Source organism: Brassica rapa, chromosome A07 (assembly GCF_000309985.2).
Source record: "Brassica rapa cultivar Chiifu-401-42 chromosome A07, CAAS_Brap_v3.01, whole genome shotgun sequence".
NCBI lineage: Eukaryota > Viridiplantae > Streptophyta > Magnoliopsida > Brassicales > Brassicaceae > Brassica > Brassica rapa.
The window spans coordinates 9,756,302-9,771,632 of NC_024801.2; the positions used below are offsets into that span (position 1 = coordinate 9,756,302).

General features: G+C 32.1%; 2 protein-coding genes across 4 annotated transcripts; both read right to left on the reverse strand.

Annotated features, from left to right (window-relative positions):
- Nucleotides 1-925: 925 nt before the first annotated feature.
- Nucleotides 926-3,997, reverse strand: LOC103828754 (probable methyltransferase PMT1). Of its 3 annotated transcripts, none has more exons than XM_009104387.2 (8): nt 3,767-3,997; nt 3,312-3,569; nt 3,077-3,241; nt 2,812-2,994; nt 2,144-2,738; nt 1,912-2,024; nt 1,599-1,819; nt 926-1,518 (listed from the first exon to the last, which is right to left on the reverse strand). In XM_009104387.2, exons 2-8 carry the CDS (start codon nt 3,558-3,560, stop codon nt 1,203-1,205), a joined length of 1,842 nt encoding a protein of 613 aa, XP_009102635.1. In that variant the 5' UTR covers nt 3,561-3,569; nt 3,767-3,997; the 3' UTR covers nt 926-1,202. The 3 variants fall into 3 exon arrangements, with proteins under 3 accessions (XP_009102635.1, XP_009102634.1, XP_009102636.1); XM_009104386.2 differs by having other exon boundaries at nt 3,312-3,689; nt 3,767-3,993; XM_009104388.3 differs by having other exon boundaries at nt 3,312-3,583; nt 3,767-3,963.
- A 3,997-nt stretch (nt 3,998-7,994) lies between these two features.
- Nucleotides 7,995-14,232, reverse strand: LOC103828755 (protein LIGHT-DEPENDENT SHORT HYPOCOTYLS 4). The gene is made up of 2 exons (XM_009104389.2): nt 9,166-14,232; nt 7,995-8,548 (listed from the first exon to the last, which is right to left on the reverse strand). Exons 1-2 carry the CDS (start codon nt 9,448-9,450, stop codon nt 8,234-8,236), a joined length of 600 nt encoding a protein of 199 aa, XP_009102637.1. The 5' UTR covers nt 9,451-14,232; the 3' UTR covers nt 7,995-8,233.
- Nucleotides 14,233-15,331: the final 1,099 nt, after the last annotated feature.

Genomic DNA, 15,331 nt, shown 5'->3' on the forward strand with positions numbered 1-15,331 from the left:
AATGTTTAGGAGATTATATTATATAATTTACATATAATTTTTTTTGTCAGCTGTCCATCTTCATAGTTTACATATAATTATGCTACTATATTTAAATTAATCGGTTTATTTGGTTTATTCAATTTGAAAATCCAAACCATTTTTTCTATTTTGATTTGATTCAGTTCGAATTGGTTTAATTTTACCGGGTTGAACTCCCAAGTGGAGGTATATGTATGATTTACAAATCCCACCATATATCTTCCATCATTTTTTCCACATCATATCTTCTATCATTTATAATTTAATTATATACTCGATTATATATAATATATTATAATATATACAAAGAACAATAAAGAGAGAAATTGTTTTCGAAATCTAATGTAGTAATGGATGTTATTGTCATGCACTCAAGGCTATTTAATTTGAATATCAATTATTTGGATAGAATATATAAAAAAGGTGGGGCATAAATCATGGGAGTTAACTTAGAGAAGTGGACAACAGCTTCAACTTTGTGTCCACGAGACAAAAACTTGTAGAACACTTTCACATGTTTAGTTTTCCTTTTGGACCAATAAAATGTTCTAATCATCAAATGCAATTATATTTAATTATTTACTTTTTCATCTCGTAAACTAATCATTATTGTCAATTTTGCTTGGGACATAACCTAAAGATTTCTTCCAACAACAGTAAAGTTACTTGTGAGTTATAATGGGGGCTAAGTAAGTAACACGCATATGCCTTTGGTTCCTCCTATCGCGCTTTTTCTCTCTTTTATTCTTTCATTCTATATTAATCACTGAGTGCTAAGGATTTAGCTTCAAGGAGATTATTGCTCATCATCAAATGCTTTGGGATTGAGTTTTATGAAGTTTTTAATCACAACAAGACTCAGTATATAGTAGTAAATTTTAGCGTTAAATAGTGAATCATTGAATTCTATAAATCTATTAACCAATGATTGAATGTATACATAATTAAACTGCATCAAAAAAAGTTTTAATTGATAGGAAACTGAGCATCTCTACTGAACCATACAAACAGCATATATGAATATGTAAAAGAAAGAAATATTAAAAAGAAAACAAAACGTTAAGCCGCTATAAAACGAATTTTTAATCGTTGTATGCTTTGATTAGATTCTCCCAACAAAGATATCTATTGCGAATCTTGTTTTTTTCATGTTTGGATGCAGTTTCTGGCCATCATGATGATCACTCGAGATCTCTGAGGCTTTCACTTGTCAACCAGAGCTTCTTCTGGACAACGAGTATGACATCCGAGTCATGGTCTGAATCCGAGGCTGCCTTCGTTTCAACTGCTTCCCAATGCAAAGCCTTGAGATACTTCTTCACAAGATCAACTACAGATTGTTTGTCCCTTATGAGTATGAACCCGCTTGGCCTAAGTATACGATCCATCTCCAACAACAGATCCTCTGCGCTGCAACCTCTCTTCTTGACATCAGAAATGATGTCCCAAGCATGGAGTAGATCGTAAGTCTTTGGGTACGTTGAGAAGGCTTCACACCTGCCATGTAATCATATCATTAAGGAGCATAGATATAAATAGATTATGATAAAGTGAAGAGGTTAAGGAAGAAACTATACCAGCTATGAACAACACCCATCAGGCCTCTGTCGTATATCAGTTTAAGCGTGTTAGGCCCGTCTTCAGGAACGACATTCATAACCCAAATGTCTTTGTCATTCAGAGCAGCAGCAAAGGAACCCATATTTGCTTTCATGTCCATTATGTTCCTCATGGTGTCTGATTGAATTACAGGAGTCAAGAGATCCCAGTAAGCATCTACCCTACGCCTCCAAGTTTCCTGTATGGGGAAGAAATAACATAAAGTTACTATATTTTTTAAATCACTGAAGCTTCAAATTGCAAGAGCTAAGGTCATGGGATTAAACATACAGTATCCTTCTCAAACATGTCGGTGGAATATCCAAAATCAGCTAGCCGGGGAGGAGGAGAGGTTAATCGAGCTGGCCATGGAGCCAATCCACTTCCCTTGGTTTTGTGGTCATCTAGTGGAAAAAAAGGAAAATTGTTTCAGTGGGCATATGTTCTCAGATATTCTATATCAAACACATGTGAAGTTACTTAAAACATAACTTATAATCTCTGTGGGCAAATGAAAACTTACGTTCACTGTATTGACTGATGCATGCTTCCATGTTTACACCATACACAGCATCAGGGTCACTGTCAGAGTTACAAAGAGGAGGCTGGGTTCCAGGTTCTCTTTCCTGATAACAATCGTTTGTCATTGGTTTCTGCCAAATCACAGTTTGGTTCCTTTTAGCAGCTATGGTCCAACACATGCGTTCCACAAGAGCACTCATTTCCCTCCATATTCTGAGATCCTCCTCATCTTGTGCATATGCTTCTGGAGACGAATATGCGAAATAGCCACCAGGTCTCAGCACCCTGTCCAGCTCGAGAAGAAGGATACTGTCTCTCTGAAGCCAGTCAATTCGGCAACGTGAACAATGTGCAAGCTCAAATGATCTGCTCGGGTATGGGAGCCTCTTTGTTCCAAGAACGCCGAGGTATGCAGGAATCCCTCTCTCAAGAGCGAACTGGATTTGGTTCTGATGCACATCGTTTGGTGCCAAGGACATGGTCATAATATCTGATGCAAGAAGGTAACCACCAAAACTTGCAACACCACAGCCGACATCTAGAAACGTCCTCAGCCTTCCCCCATTGTTCAAAATGTTGTTCGGAAACTTAAGCATCTGCAAAGTAATCGAGAACAAGCATCAGTAAGTTGAAGAAGTGCACTATACGATCTAGTCACAGTGCCCTTACATTTGCCATGGATGCAATATACTTATCAGCACCGTAGTGAAAATGAGTGCCTCCACCAGGGAAATTGATTTTATCTCCTTTGACAACCATCCAGTTTTGATCAGACTTCTCATGAGCAAGGTGAGTATGAGGAATGTTCACTTTCCAAACTTCGTCTCTGCTTTTCGGCCACTTGATCGGAACCTAAGACATATTAAAACAGCGTGAGGACATGTACTCAAAAACATGCCAAGACCAACATGTATATAGAAGAAATGAAACTCACCTTATAACCAGGAGGAGGAGGAATCAAGCAGTTAAACCTCCTTTCAGGAGGAGGGCAATGACGCTCATAATGCTCCATCAAAGACAAGTCAAGCTTCAATCTCATCTGGTAAATGAGATTCCTGTCTAAGCAAGGAATAAGCTCCGAGTGCCGGTCATCACACACCTTTGCAAGTCAAGAAAATGTCAACGGAAAAAATTATATTTAAAAAAAAAAAAAGTCTTTAAGAACTCACAGGGAAGCTTCTTGGAGTGAAGCCGTTGGCATCATCATCATCAACATAAAAGGAGGTGGAAGAAGACTCGTCCTTTTTGGAAGCATCATCATCATCGCCACCCAAACCAAGCTTCCTCCCATACTCAATAGCGGAAGCCCCATGGTTAGAGGAGCCAAAGAAGAGGTATACAAAAACAAGAACAACCGCTGCGATGCAGACCAGAACGATCACATGCTTCTTTTTCCCTCCATCTGATCTTCCCCTCATCGTGTATAACTGACGATTCACAACTCCAAACGATTAAATAACTTCAGTATCAACAACTAAGAAGAAAATGTTTCGATTGATCAATGAATCTAAAACAATTCGACGCGATTAGTGATCTGAGAGTTGGATCTGAAATGAGAAGACGAGCGATGAGATTCCTTATCAACAACAAGAGGAGATTCGCATCTCAATCAATTGGAACTTACCGGAAGAGGAAGGCAAGGGATGAGGATGAAGATGAAGATCAAGGCAGAGGGAGAGAGAGAGAGAGTGGAGGGAGAATCAGATCTAAGAAGTTGCTTTTGTCTATATTAGTGAGAGTCTATATTGGGAAACCAACCAACTTTCTCTTCTCTTCTCGCAGCAAAGCGGCTGAGTGTGTGAAGAAGAGATTTTGAGAGACAAATCTCGTCATGGTCGTTAATTTTGCATTGAATTTTAATTAATTTTTTATTTTATTTGATCTTATTTTTTCGTTAATTTTTGTGTGTGTGTCGGTGATCATTTTTTTTTTGTAACATGATAATTGATATGCAAGACGAGCTTTATTTTATTTTTATTTTTTGGTCAAGATTTTACTTTATTTTATTTTGTTTACTTGTGTTTGGTGATGAATTGTCTCTGGATCTACGCGTTTTTCTTGCCTGGTCATGTGATATTGAGTGGGTTGGGTTGGGTTGGGTTGGGTTGGGTTGGTAGGAAAATTAACCCATATGAAAAACTTGATAACACTTGTCCAATAATGTTTTGGTTGATTTCCCCCAACTTTATTATACTTCTCCAAATTCACTTCTTTTTATATTGCATCTTTTTTATTTTTTTTTACTGTTGCTTGATCGAAGATACTTATTTTGGGGATATTGTGAAGGAGAAGCAGCAATAACATGTTGTTTACATGTCCTCATCAATCGATTATGAGTTAATTTGTTTTGGAATTAATGACTTCACATGATATTATATGGACTGCATCCTAGATAACCCTACATTTCTCATATGTTGGCCTCTTTTGTAGGTAAACAATATAGGTATTGTTCGTTTGCTCATCCAAGTGATTCATCTATGCAAATTGATGTTTGTTTTGTACATTAAAATACTACATTCCAATAGATCTTCCAGCTGAATTTTAAAAACTCATCTTAAAATCTCACTCAAACGAAGGTGAATCTTGATGGTGCATCTAGTTCAGTCTAAAATGATAAATGACAAAAATATCTCTTTAAAACCAAAATATTCTTTTCAAACCAAAATCCCAATGTTTTGCAGTTACATTTTTCAGTCAGAACCGAAAAATGCACATTTCCGCAAAAACCGCAAAAATGCACTTTTTTGCAACAAGTGCAAAAACACATATTTCCATAAAAATGCACTTTTCGGCCAAATCCGTAAAACCGCACTATTTGGCCATACCAGTAACACTGCACATTTCCGTCAACCACCAAAATGGTAAAACACATTTTCCCGCCAAAATCGCAAAAAACGCACTATTCGGCCAAAACACATTTACCGCCAAAACCGCAAAAATGCATTTTTTCCACCAAAAATGTATTTTCAGCCAAGCCCGTAGAACGCACTTTTCCGCCAAAACCGCAAAACACATTTTCCGCTAAAACAGCAAAACGCATTTTTTTGCCAAAACCGCAAAAATCCATTTTCGGCCAAGCCCATAAAAAGCACCTTTCCGCCAAAACCGCAAAACGCATTTTTCCGCCAAAACCGCAAAACACACTTTTCCATCAAAATAGCAAAAATGCACTTTTCGGTCAAACCCGTAAAAACACAACTTTCCGTCAAAATTGTAAAACGCACTTTTTCCGTCAAAACTATAAAACACACTTTTTATGGTTCTCAAAACACATTTTTCGCCAAAACCATAAAACGTTATTTTCCCGCCAAAAATGTAAAACAAGTCTGTTTTAGTTATTTATTAACAAGTCCATCTAGATGTAGATGTAAGTTCAAAGAAAAAAAAACAAACAAACAAAGTTGCATTCAGATGATTTATCTAAATGCATAGACAAAATACAGAAACAAACAACATCCAGATGGACATCTGGATAAGGCATTTAGATGAATCATCCGGATGCATCTTTTAGATACAAAGAAAGTGATTTCCAAAAAGTTACATGTTATCTTATGTATTAGCATTATAAAATATAATCTCGTTTATATTTTGTTCATGATATGGTATTTTATATTTCACCAAATATCATTGTATTTGACTAGATATTTTAGTCATTTTATTAACAAGTCCATATAGATACAAATATAAGTTCAAAGAAAAAAAAAAGCAAACGAACAGAATTGCATTCAGATGATTCATCTGGATGCATAGACGAAATACATAAACGAACAACATTCAGATAGAGCATCTTTGATACAAACGAAGTGATTTCACCAAAAGTTACATGTTATCTTATGTATTAGCATTATAAAATACAATCTCGTGTTTTATATTTTGTTCATGATATCGTATTTTATATTTCACCAAACATCATTATAAAGTACTACACTACTTTATATAATCACATAATTTCTAGAAGTGCATGCTCAAATCAGACTTTACCTAAGTAAACCATGAAATATGAAGAGATCATAAAATTAGTTGAAAATACACGCTGGCACCGTCTCATTTGTCATGGGCTAAAAGCCCCTTAGGAAAACTGGGCTTTAAACGTTAGGAGCGGGAATGAAACAAGTCCAACTAAACCCCGAGAAGAGAGGAGGATCACATGTAACGGCAGGTAAGGTATCTGCGCACGTGTCAAATATCAAGTGGAGTAAAAAAGGCTTGTTGTAAAGCAGAATAGTTTCGTCATTATCGTTTTTTCAGCTGCCATGACAAATGAGACTGTGCGAGCGTGTGAAGCGGGACCCATGACCCTTTGATTTGCCAATCAAGCTGCACCAATATTTCCTTCCTTTCTATTTTATTTTACCATGCCTTAAATGAGAAACATCGACTTATTTGTGAGGAATAATTAGGGTTTTTGTTCTCAAAATTTGTAAATGTATTTAAAATTATTAGGAATAAATTGTTTTCCTGGTACTATTTTCCATGCGAACTGATACAGTATCATTATCAATATTCATCGCCAGCTTTTATACGATTTTCTAATTCTTTTTTAGTTTTGAAAACCGCCGTCCTTTTGTTTAGTCTGATGCCATCACTATAAATTATATTTCCGTTCATAATACTTATGTAGTCACTTTTAAACAATTTTACATACTATAATATTGTATACTACCAAGACTCAATAAAACTTATTCGGTAAAAACATATGTTATTCATAACATAACAAGTAGTTTTGTTGGTTGGTTAATTGGTCACATATTAGAACATAAACTCTTTTTACTAAAGACGCGTAAAACATTTTAGAACAACGTTTAGTTTGGAAGGAAAGGGGTAAGGTGACTAGTGGTTTTAAAATCAGTACTTGTTCACAGTATGTGCAATTTACAGTATTCTTTACCGTTTGCAGATAGTTTTCGTAAGGCGTAGTATGATTCTTGAAGTCATAATCAACCTAGACATCAATCTTTTTTTGCGGAAAATAATGTCTTTCAATATGATCTGTAAAACCCTAGGGAGCAAGATGAACAAACGTATCAAAACTTTCTCCGGAACACTATATACAATATATAATTTTCATCACATTTGCCTAATGTCTAATTAAAGACAGGATGTGTAGTGTTCTATTCAAATAAAAACAAAATATATAAATGTTAAGCGCAATCAAATGCAAACATGTATAACTAAATGATAAGTGAGATCAAGAATTTACGGAAACAATAGTATTGTAAATAATAATAATAAAGAAAGAAAAGACTTTTGTAACAAGGACAAAGAAAGTGAATGATTTGCCAATTCCCTACCAAAATTAGGACACTACAAAGGAATGCATATACACAGAGCATTAAAAGACACGAACAACCATTTGATTCTGCAAATCTTCTTTTGTCACGTCTTATCGAACTACAATTTTCGACTTATTTGATCCCCAGATACTATAAGTTGGTTCTACCAATTAATAGAGTTCTACCAATGAAGTTCTAATATACACCTGAAAGTAGTATAAGTCTACAACAAAAAATAACTGATAATATATTACTATTAATGGATATGAATCCATGTATAGAAAAAAAAAACACAGCTAAAGTTATGCATAGAAAAATAGTTTATAGACACGAAGTTTTGATTAGGTTGTGTCTCTGTTTAGATGCTTTCAGTTCATCCGCTTCTTGTAATCTCTGTTCATCTGTCAAAAATTAAAATCTGGTAATAATACTTTAACATTTTTACCAAAAAAAAAAGTTTTGAAATAATAGGAATTTTTTTTGTGTGGTAAAAGACGAAATAATAGGATTCTTAGTTGTTTGCTCAAAAAAAAGGATTATTAGTCAAAACTTCAATTAGCAGAAAAATACATACCCCTGAATAGAATAATGGTGTATGTATTGAAGATAATAATACTAATACATATTTATGCGAGACTGAATGAAAAAGTACGTAATTATTCAATACCAATATAAAATTCTTAGCTGGCCAAATAAAAGGACTATGAAGAAGAAGGGCATGCAGCTTTTTAGACAACTCCTGCATGTTCGTCATTGACAAATACTATATAAAGTTGTAAGGAAACGTAGTTGACTGAAACATATCTTACTGATATGACTTATTGCAAATTAGGACTATTCGAAATCCCCGGCTGATGAGGCGGTGGTAGCGGCGCCTGAGGAGGTCGCTTCCGCTTCTTCTTTTCATAGCTGATCCCACGCGCTTTAGCCTGCGAATCACGAACTTCCCTTAGGTAGAGTCGAACAGCTCGTGCGCCAAAAGGGTTCGTCTCTGGTGAACCACCGTTCTCTTCAAAAGCAGCTCGAAGCCGGCCAATGAGTGCGTCGAGGCTGCCCCACGCTTGTCTGAGTGGGCAGGTACATGGTGCTGGTGGGTTTGGGTGTCCAAAGAAAGGACATATTTGCATGTGAACCTTGAGATACAAGATCGAATTAGCGTCTAAAATCAGCAGTTTCAGTATGTAATGTTTTATAACATATATACAACCACCAATTGAAGAAGCATATCATGTATACATGTTTTATTTTATTTTTACACTAAAAGACCATTCTATTACTAAAATTTGAGGTTCTCTAGATAGTATACATGTTTTATATAATGATTGAGATAACATTTTGCATATATACAAAGGATATTAATCTTATATAGAACATATATTACATATATTTCCTTATGATGATAAGAGTTAATTTTTGGAACGAATAGGATTAACCAATCATGTTGAAATATGTACAATTTGTCGGTGATAGATAAAAATATGTGATATATATATAAAGCCTAAGTTTAAGATCATCAGACAAACCTAGATAAGTTAGACTCAGCTCTTTGAAAGAATCATATTAACATCTACAATTATCAACAAGAATCCAATTGAACAATGTAATACAAATAAAAGAAACCCAAATTAGACAAATAGGGTTTCATAATATGGATCTATATGATTATATCTTCAATGGAATAATATCAAATTAATATACTGATGTGAGCGATACATACATATACGTAAGTGTATATGTTACATATGTATACCTTGGTCTTGCCGAATTGGTCGAGGTACCTGAGGAACTCAAGAACATGAGCACCACTGCAACGGGAGAGAGAAAGTGGTGGACGGTGGTTTCGTAGATATTGTCCGAAAGTGTTCCAGTCTCTTCTCTTCTGATTCTCGTACCTACTCAGTTGGTTCGTCGCCGAGCCGCCAGAGGAAGATGAGGAGGACGAGGTAGTGGTAGTGGTGGCTGCTGCGGCGGCGATCATAAGGTTTGTGTTGTGTGAGATGTTTGATGTGCTCATAAAGCCGTGGATAGGATCCATGATATCAAGATCTGATGTATAATTTAGGTTTTATTAACTCTTTGAGGTTTTGGTTTTAGGTTATGATGAATATGAGTGGAGCTTTATGAGTCTTGAGTCTTGAACTTTATGGGTCTTGAGTTGATAAGGGAAGATGGTGGAGAGGAAAAAGAAGGAGAGGAGGGGGTATCGTAGTCATTGTAGTAAAGAGTGGGCTGCCGAATGTAGTCATTGATATATATATTTTCTCATTTAAATTTTTGATTGACTAATAACAGTGAAATAACTAATAATGCAAGCTTGTATTTTTTGACAAAGAAAATAAAATATCTCTTTAATAATCATTATTGTTATGTTGAACTGTTTGCGGACGAAGGTTAAATGCATATTCATCAAATGCAGTAAAAATATTAAATAGTACAGCTTATTAAACAACTCATTTTTGACAAAAAGAGTACGTTTGAATCGAGTACTTATAGTATAACTTAAACTTCACATTAAAAGTTAAATGTTTATTCTTTTTTCTTTGTTTATCGACAAATAAAGAAATTAACTCATTTTTTTTACTATATCCCAACAGTTTTCTCTTGTAAATTATTAACACAAATTATCAAATAGAGGTAAGTCAATCAATTTTTTTCCTAAGCTACATGCATTCAATAAAAACATCAAATAGGTAAAACAGGAGTACAGAAAAGTCTTAACATGACCAGTTACAAAAATAAAAAAATAAAAAAATTCTTAACTTGATCAAAAAAAAAAAAAATTCTTAACATGATTACCATAAAGGAGTACAAGACAAACTTTGATCTAACCTAATTACTTTTTTAGGTAAGATACATTGATACTTCATCTGAAGCCCGTTTCTATTTTAGGAACTCTTGAAACACACAATGAGAACAAGATTTTAAACATATTTATTTTTGATGTTTCAAAAAAATCTTTTTTTAAAAAATCTTTTTTTCCACTGTATAAAATCAAATGAAGCTGTATTTTTTTTAAAACGTAATAACCTAATTTTTTAAAAGGTTAGAATTTTGTTTATTTATTTAGCAACTTACAAGCTAATTAAATAACTAATGTGAAGATCTTTTTATTTTTCAATCAATAATTGCTTTAAGTTTAAGTCCTGGCCTACAAAATTATAACAAAACATATGAGAAAAAGACTGGAGTCATTCCATAAATAACTTGTATTGTTTTCCAATAAAAATATCTTTTTAATTTGACGAAATGTTAATATCAAATTAGTCTTTTTGATCAAATATTAATATGATCTTAATGTTTAGTGTTTAATTATATAATTTTAATATTCTCATAAATATTAAAAAATATATATATATGCATATATTTTTTTCTTATTTTGAAAATATTGTTTACGCATTTTAAAATGTTTAATTTATGTTTTCATTCTATATAATTTTTAGTTTTTAGAATTTAGAATTTAAAATTTTTAAATAATATTTTTATAACTGAGGAGTAGATCACATGTCCAAATAGACTCATACTAATTTTTTGGGACATGTGATCCATTGATAGACTTGCGTACATGACTTGCAAATGGACCGAAAGCAAAAGCCTATATAAAAGTGTCCAAAGATAATCATGCAATAATTCCTTCCAGCAAATGGTTTGAATTCACAACTTGGATGGAAGAAGGAGCATGTCTTTATCATTAGACCACCATGTTCCGGACAAATTAAACAATTTTTATTTTTGGGATTAAAAATTTTACCCATGCACAAATGGTAAACATAAATAAAACTAAGTGTTTGAATGCCAAAATAATGAATAAGAATTACTTCAAGATTTGGCACAAAATAAAAATCAAACTTAGTGACTATGAAAGTGTGCAATCCTTTTTTTTTTTTGAACAACCTATGTGTAATCCTTCAAAATACATATTTTATGCTTCAATGGTAAACTTAAACTTTGTGCCAAAAGAAAAAAAAAGGTATACTTAACCTCTTACTGTAAAAAAAGGGGAAGGACGTTCTTTCCGAATACAGGGAAAAACCAATATGCAAGTAATAGAACTGTACATTTTCAGTAGGATCAAATTGATCTAAATTCACATGGAAATTATTTCCCATTCGACCATCGCGTCACTAGAGATAGTCACTCCGGACTCCTTATTTTATATTCTAAACATCATACAAATTCCCAAAATTTAAATTGATCACTAAATCTATATCAGTGTAGTATTTAATGATCTAAATCAGAATAAGGAATTTAACCACACAGTAAGAACCATATTTTGATTTATAAACCTTTTTATATCTTATCGGTTGATACGGTCGGTTTCGACATAACGTACTTAGTGCTACATAATAGATTGGTTACCATAAATACTATCTTACTAATGTTTGGAAATAGACCAATTATTTATTATATCCTAATCTAAATGCAAACTGACTAGCATCAATAATTTAATTTTCAGAAGAAATTGAATCTAATACCAATAGAATACACACAAAATCCTAAAAGTTTACCACCAGACTATCACCGCTAATGATGGTAACATATAAATCTTGGGTTTCTCCTATTTTCATTACGACTAGGTGTGGAGAAATGCAAGACTTTTGTGTCGTGGATTAATTATGTGAAGAAACATTGTTTATCGACTCATCAAATTATTTTTGTAATTAATACAAGTTTTATTTTCAGTTGATGAATATTATATTTTTTGGTTATCACCCAACGTATTACGAAGCAGAGTTACAAAGAATGACGCAACAGTTATCTGTGGAATACTGAAACAAAAACTAATGAACTTTTACTCGCATCATTTTCATCGTCAACAACTACTCTCATTGATTATCATTTCACTGTTTCAAAATTTTGAGCAACAAACTTTGATTCAGCCATTTCCCTCGTATTTCCGACCGGATGTGAATGAACCGACCTTACATACATGGGATAGGACCGTAGGACTCATGCCCCTAATTTAGATATTATCATTTTCTTCAATTTTAGCAAAATCTTTTTTCGTATATAAACTTGAGTATTCAGAGTAAATTGGAATTGAACTAATGGTAGCAACGTTAGAATTTTTTTTTCTCGATTATTAGCTTTGACCATGCACATGGAATTGAACTAATGGTAAAGTGGCATCAATTCCGGAGTGCTACTAGTTATCATTCTAAACATCTTTTTCGACACGTTAGTTTTTTTGTACGCATATTAAGCTCTTAGCTGTAGTAGCTAATACTACAAATACAGTAGTTTACAGTTAACATGAGAAGATGGAATCGAGTTTTTAAATCTAGTCATAGATTATCAACTTAGAGGAGAATAGGGTAGGCAGGACCAGGATTGAAAAGGCCCTGGATTGAATATAGTGACGATAATATTTGGTTTTTGGTGCGAGTGGACAGGACAACACATGGAATGCAAAGTCGAGATTGCCCCTGAAAGAAGTTAGCGGCAAGGGGTAACTTGTGGCAGAGGTACAAAACTGGATGGGGACAGAGAGGGAAAAAGAGGAGCAGTGGAGTGTGTTTGAATGGTTACTTAATAAAGAAGGAGAAAGGTTGTGTCAATCAATCAATCTCACTGTTGATTTCATATCATAGTGGAGCATGTGATTTTTTTCACCTGGTTTTTCATGTTTTGGCTCTTTTCTATCTTATACAAGTACAAAATAGATGTTTGGTTTATTAGATCTGTACATATGTGACCGCACGATTGTTAGTGGAAAGTGGAAACAAAAGAGAAATCTACCATGTAGTCATTCAGATATATATATATATTTGTAAAATATATCAGATGTTTCTATTGAGAAATGAAGATTTAAACGACACAAAGATGAAGTGATATACATATCTAAGAACATATAAATATATAATTAACTCAAATCACAACCATATTCCATCTCTATATTTAGCTACATATCAAAGAACACACATATATATATATATATATATATAATTAAATCATAACCATATTCCATCTCTATATTAAGCTACCTAAAATATTTCAATTTCTGTTTTTGATTTTAGTGTTAAAACTAGATTTGATCTGCACTTTTAAAGTTAATGATATTTTTTGTTAAGAAAAGTTTGTTTAAATGTTGAGCTAATATATTTTCCAACCCGTCTAATATATGATAAATATATATTTAATAAATCATTTACATATACATACATTTTAAAAGTATTTTGCTCGTGTTATACGTGAAAAGTGAAAAGATAATTTTGTGAAAATTTTAATTTTTAGTTTCTTAACTAACTTTATGAAATTGTTTTTTTTAATGAAATTGTGTTTAGTAAATCGATAATATGTTCAAATTTATTAGAAAATTTTAATTCAGTTAATTATTTATAATTAATTAAGTTAATTATTTATAATTAATTAGTTATGAATGGATTTTGGGTAAGTGTGTGTTTCAGAAAATACAATAAATGCTGAAAGTTACGATTAGCTAGTTTTTTCAGTGGTAATATGTGTAATTAATTAGTTAGTTTAAGGGTAAGTTTATATTTGTATTTCAGTTTTAATAGAATATATTTTTTAAAGTATTGTATTTGAGTGGTATACGTGAAAAATGAAGATAATTTTGAGAAATTTTTAATTTTTAGTTTCCTAATTAATTTTATGAAATTGGTTTTTATGAAATTGTGATTAGTTAATGCTATAACAAGTTAAAATTTATTAGATGGAAACATTAATTAAGATTATTATTTAAAATTATTTAGTTATGAAATGGATTTAGGAAAGTATGTTTTAAATTCAAAAATACAATAAATGCTTAAATTTAGGATTAGTTAATTTTTCAGTAGTAATAGATGTAACTAAATAGTTTGTTTTAAGGATTAGTTTATATTTGTACTTAAGTTGTAATAAAATATATATATATATATATATATATATATATATATATATATATATATATATATATATATATATATATATATATATATATATATATATGTCTATTTTCTTTAAATTGAGGTTATCTGAATATACATTTAAACTAACTTTAAAAATAAAACCTTAAACTAACCTCCAAAATATTTGAAAATGTTGAGTTTGTCATTTAAGTAAATGATTGAACTTGGCTATGATCAAAATTGATAATTTCATTTGAATTTTTATTATCTTTTTTTTATAGAACAACTTAAATATATGATTTAGTTGTAGAGAGAATCAGGTATCTGTTAATTTATTATGTTTTTCAGGAAATGTTTGGTGTAATAACAATAGTTTATTCGTAAAAAAAATTAGTTTAATGAAGTTAAAGGATCATTAAAAATTTCAAACAAAAGAATTAGAAGCGATATAATATTTTGCCCGTCTGTTATATTCAATGTTTTGAAAACCGGACTGGACATTGACTCAACATTGTAACTGGGTCAATGGTCGGACCGGTCCAATTTCTTCAACCAGATTTAAATTAATTAAATATATAGAATCTATAATTATTAAATTATTTTTACAAAATGTTATATCATTATTAGAATCTAACTAAAATTGATACATAAATAAAATAAAAACTTAAAAAATAGTATAAAAATATAATGAAAACTAATTTATTTAGAAAGATATTTTTAAAAATATGATTTTTAATTAAATATTCTTAAATTTGTAGTTTTTTTAATTTGAATATGAGAACACTGAATTTTAATATTGAATCAGATCACCAGTTTTTCCCGAGTTCGACCGTTTTTTACCAAATTTGCCAGTTTAACTCAAATCCGATTTTTATTACAATCTAAAATTGGTTAGAAGAGCGAGCCACGGTCCAACCGGTCAGTCTAGTCTGGTTTTCAAAATACTGGTTATATTCGTTACTGATGGCCTGACTGCCATCAACCCTTAAAAAGACAAGGTTTATTTGTAACTAGATTTGTAGTTGTCTAGTGGATGCCATTAATAATAATGACATGATGTTTTATTCGAGA

Excerpts from the sequence above, each read along its gene's own strand:
- LOC103828754 (XM_009104387.2), bottom strand. The coding sequence starts at position 3,560 with ATGAGGGGAAGATCAGATGGAGGGAAAAAGAAGCATGTGATCGTTCTG. Across the intron at positions 3,242-3,311 it reads TCACTCCAAGAAGCTTCCCT|GTGTGTGATGACCGGCACTC; the intron begins GTGAGTTCTTAA and ends TGACTTGCAAAG. Across the intron at positions 1,519-1,598 it reads ATGGGTGTTGTTCATAGCTG|GTGTGAAGCCTTCTCAACGT; the intron begins GTATAGTTTCTT and ends ATTACATGGCAG.
- LOC103828755 (XM_009104389.2), bottom strand. The coding sequence starts at position 9,450 with ATGGATCCTATCCACGGCTTTATGAGCACATCAAACATCTCACACAAC. Across the intron at positions 8,549-9,165 it reads ACCAATTCGGCAAGACCAAG|GTTCACATGCAAATATGTCC; the intron begins GTATACATATGT and ends TTGTATCTCAAG.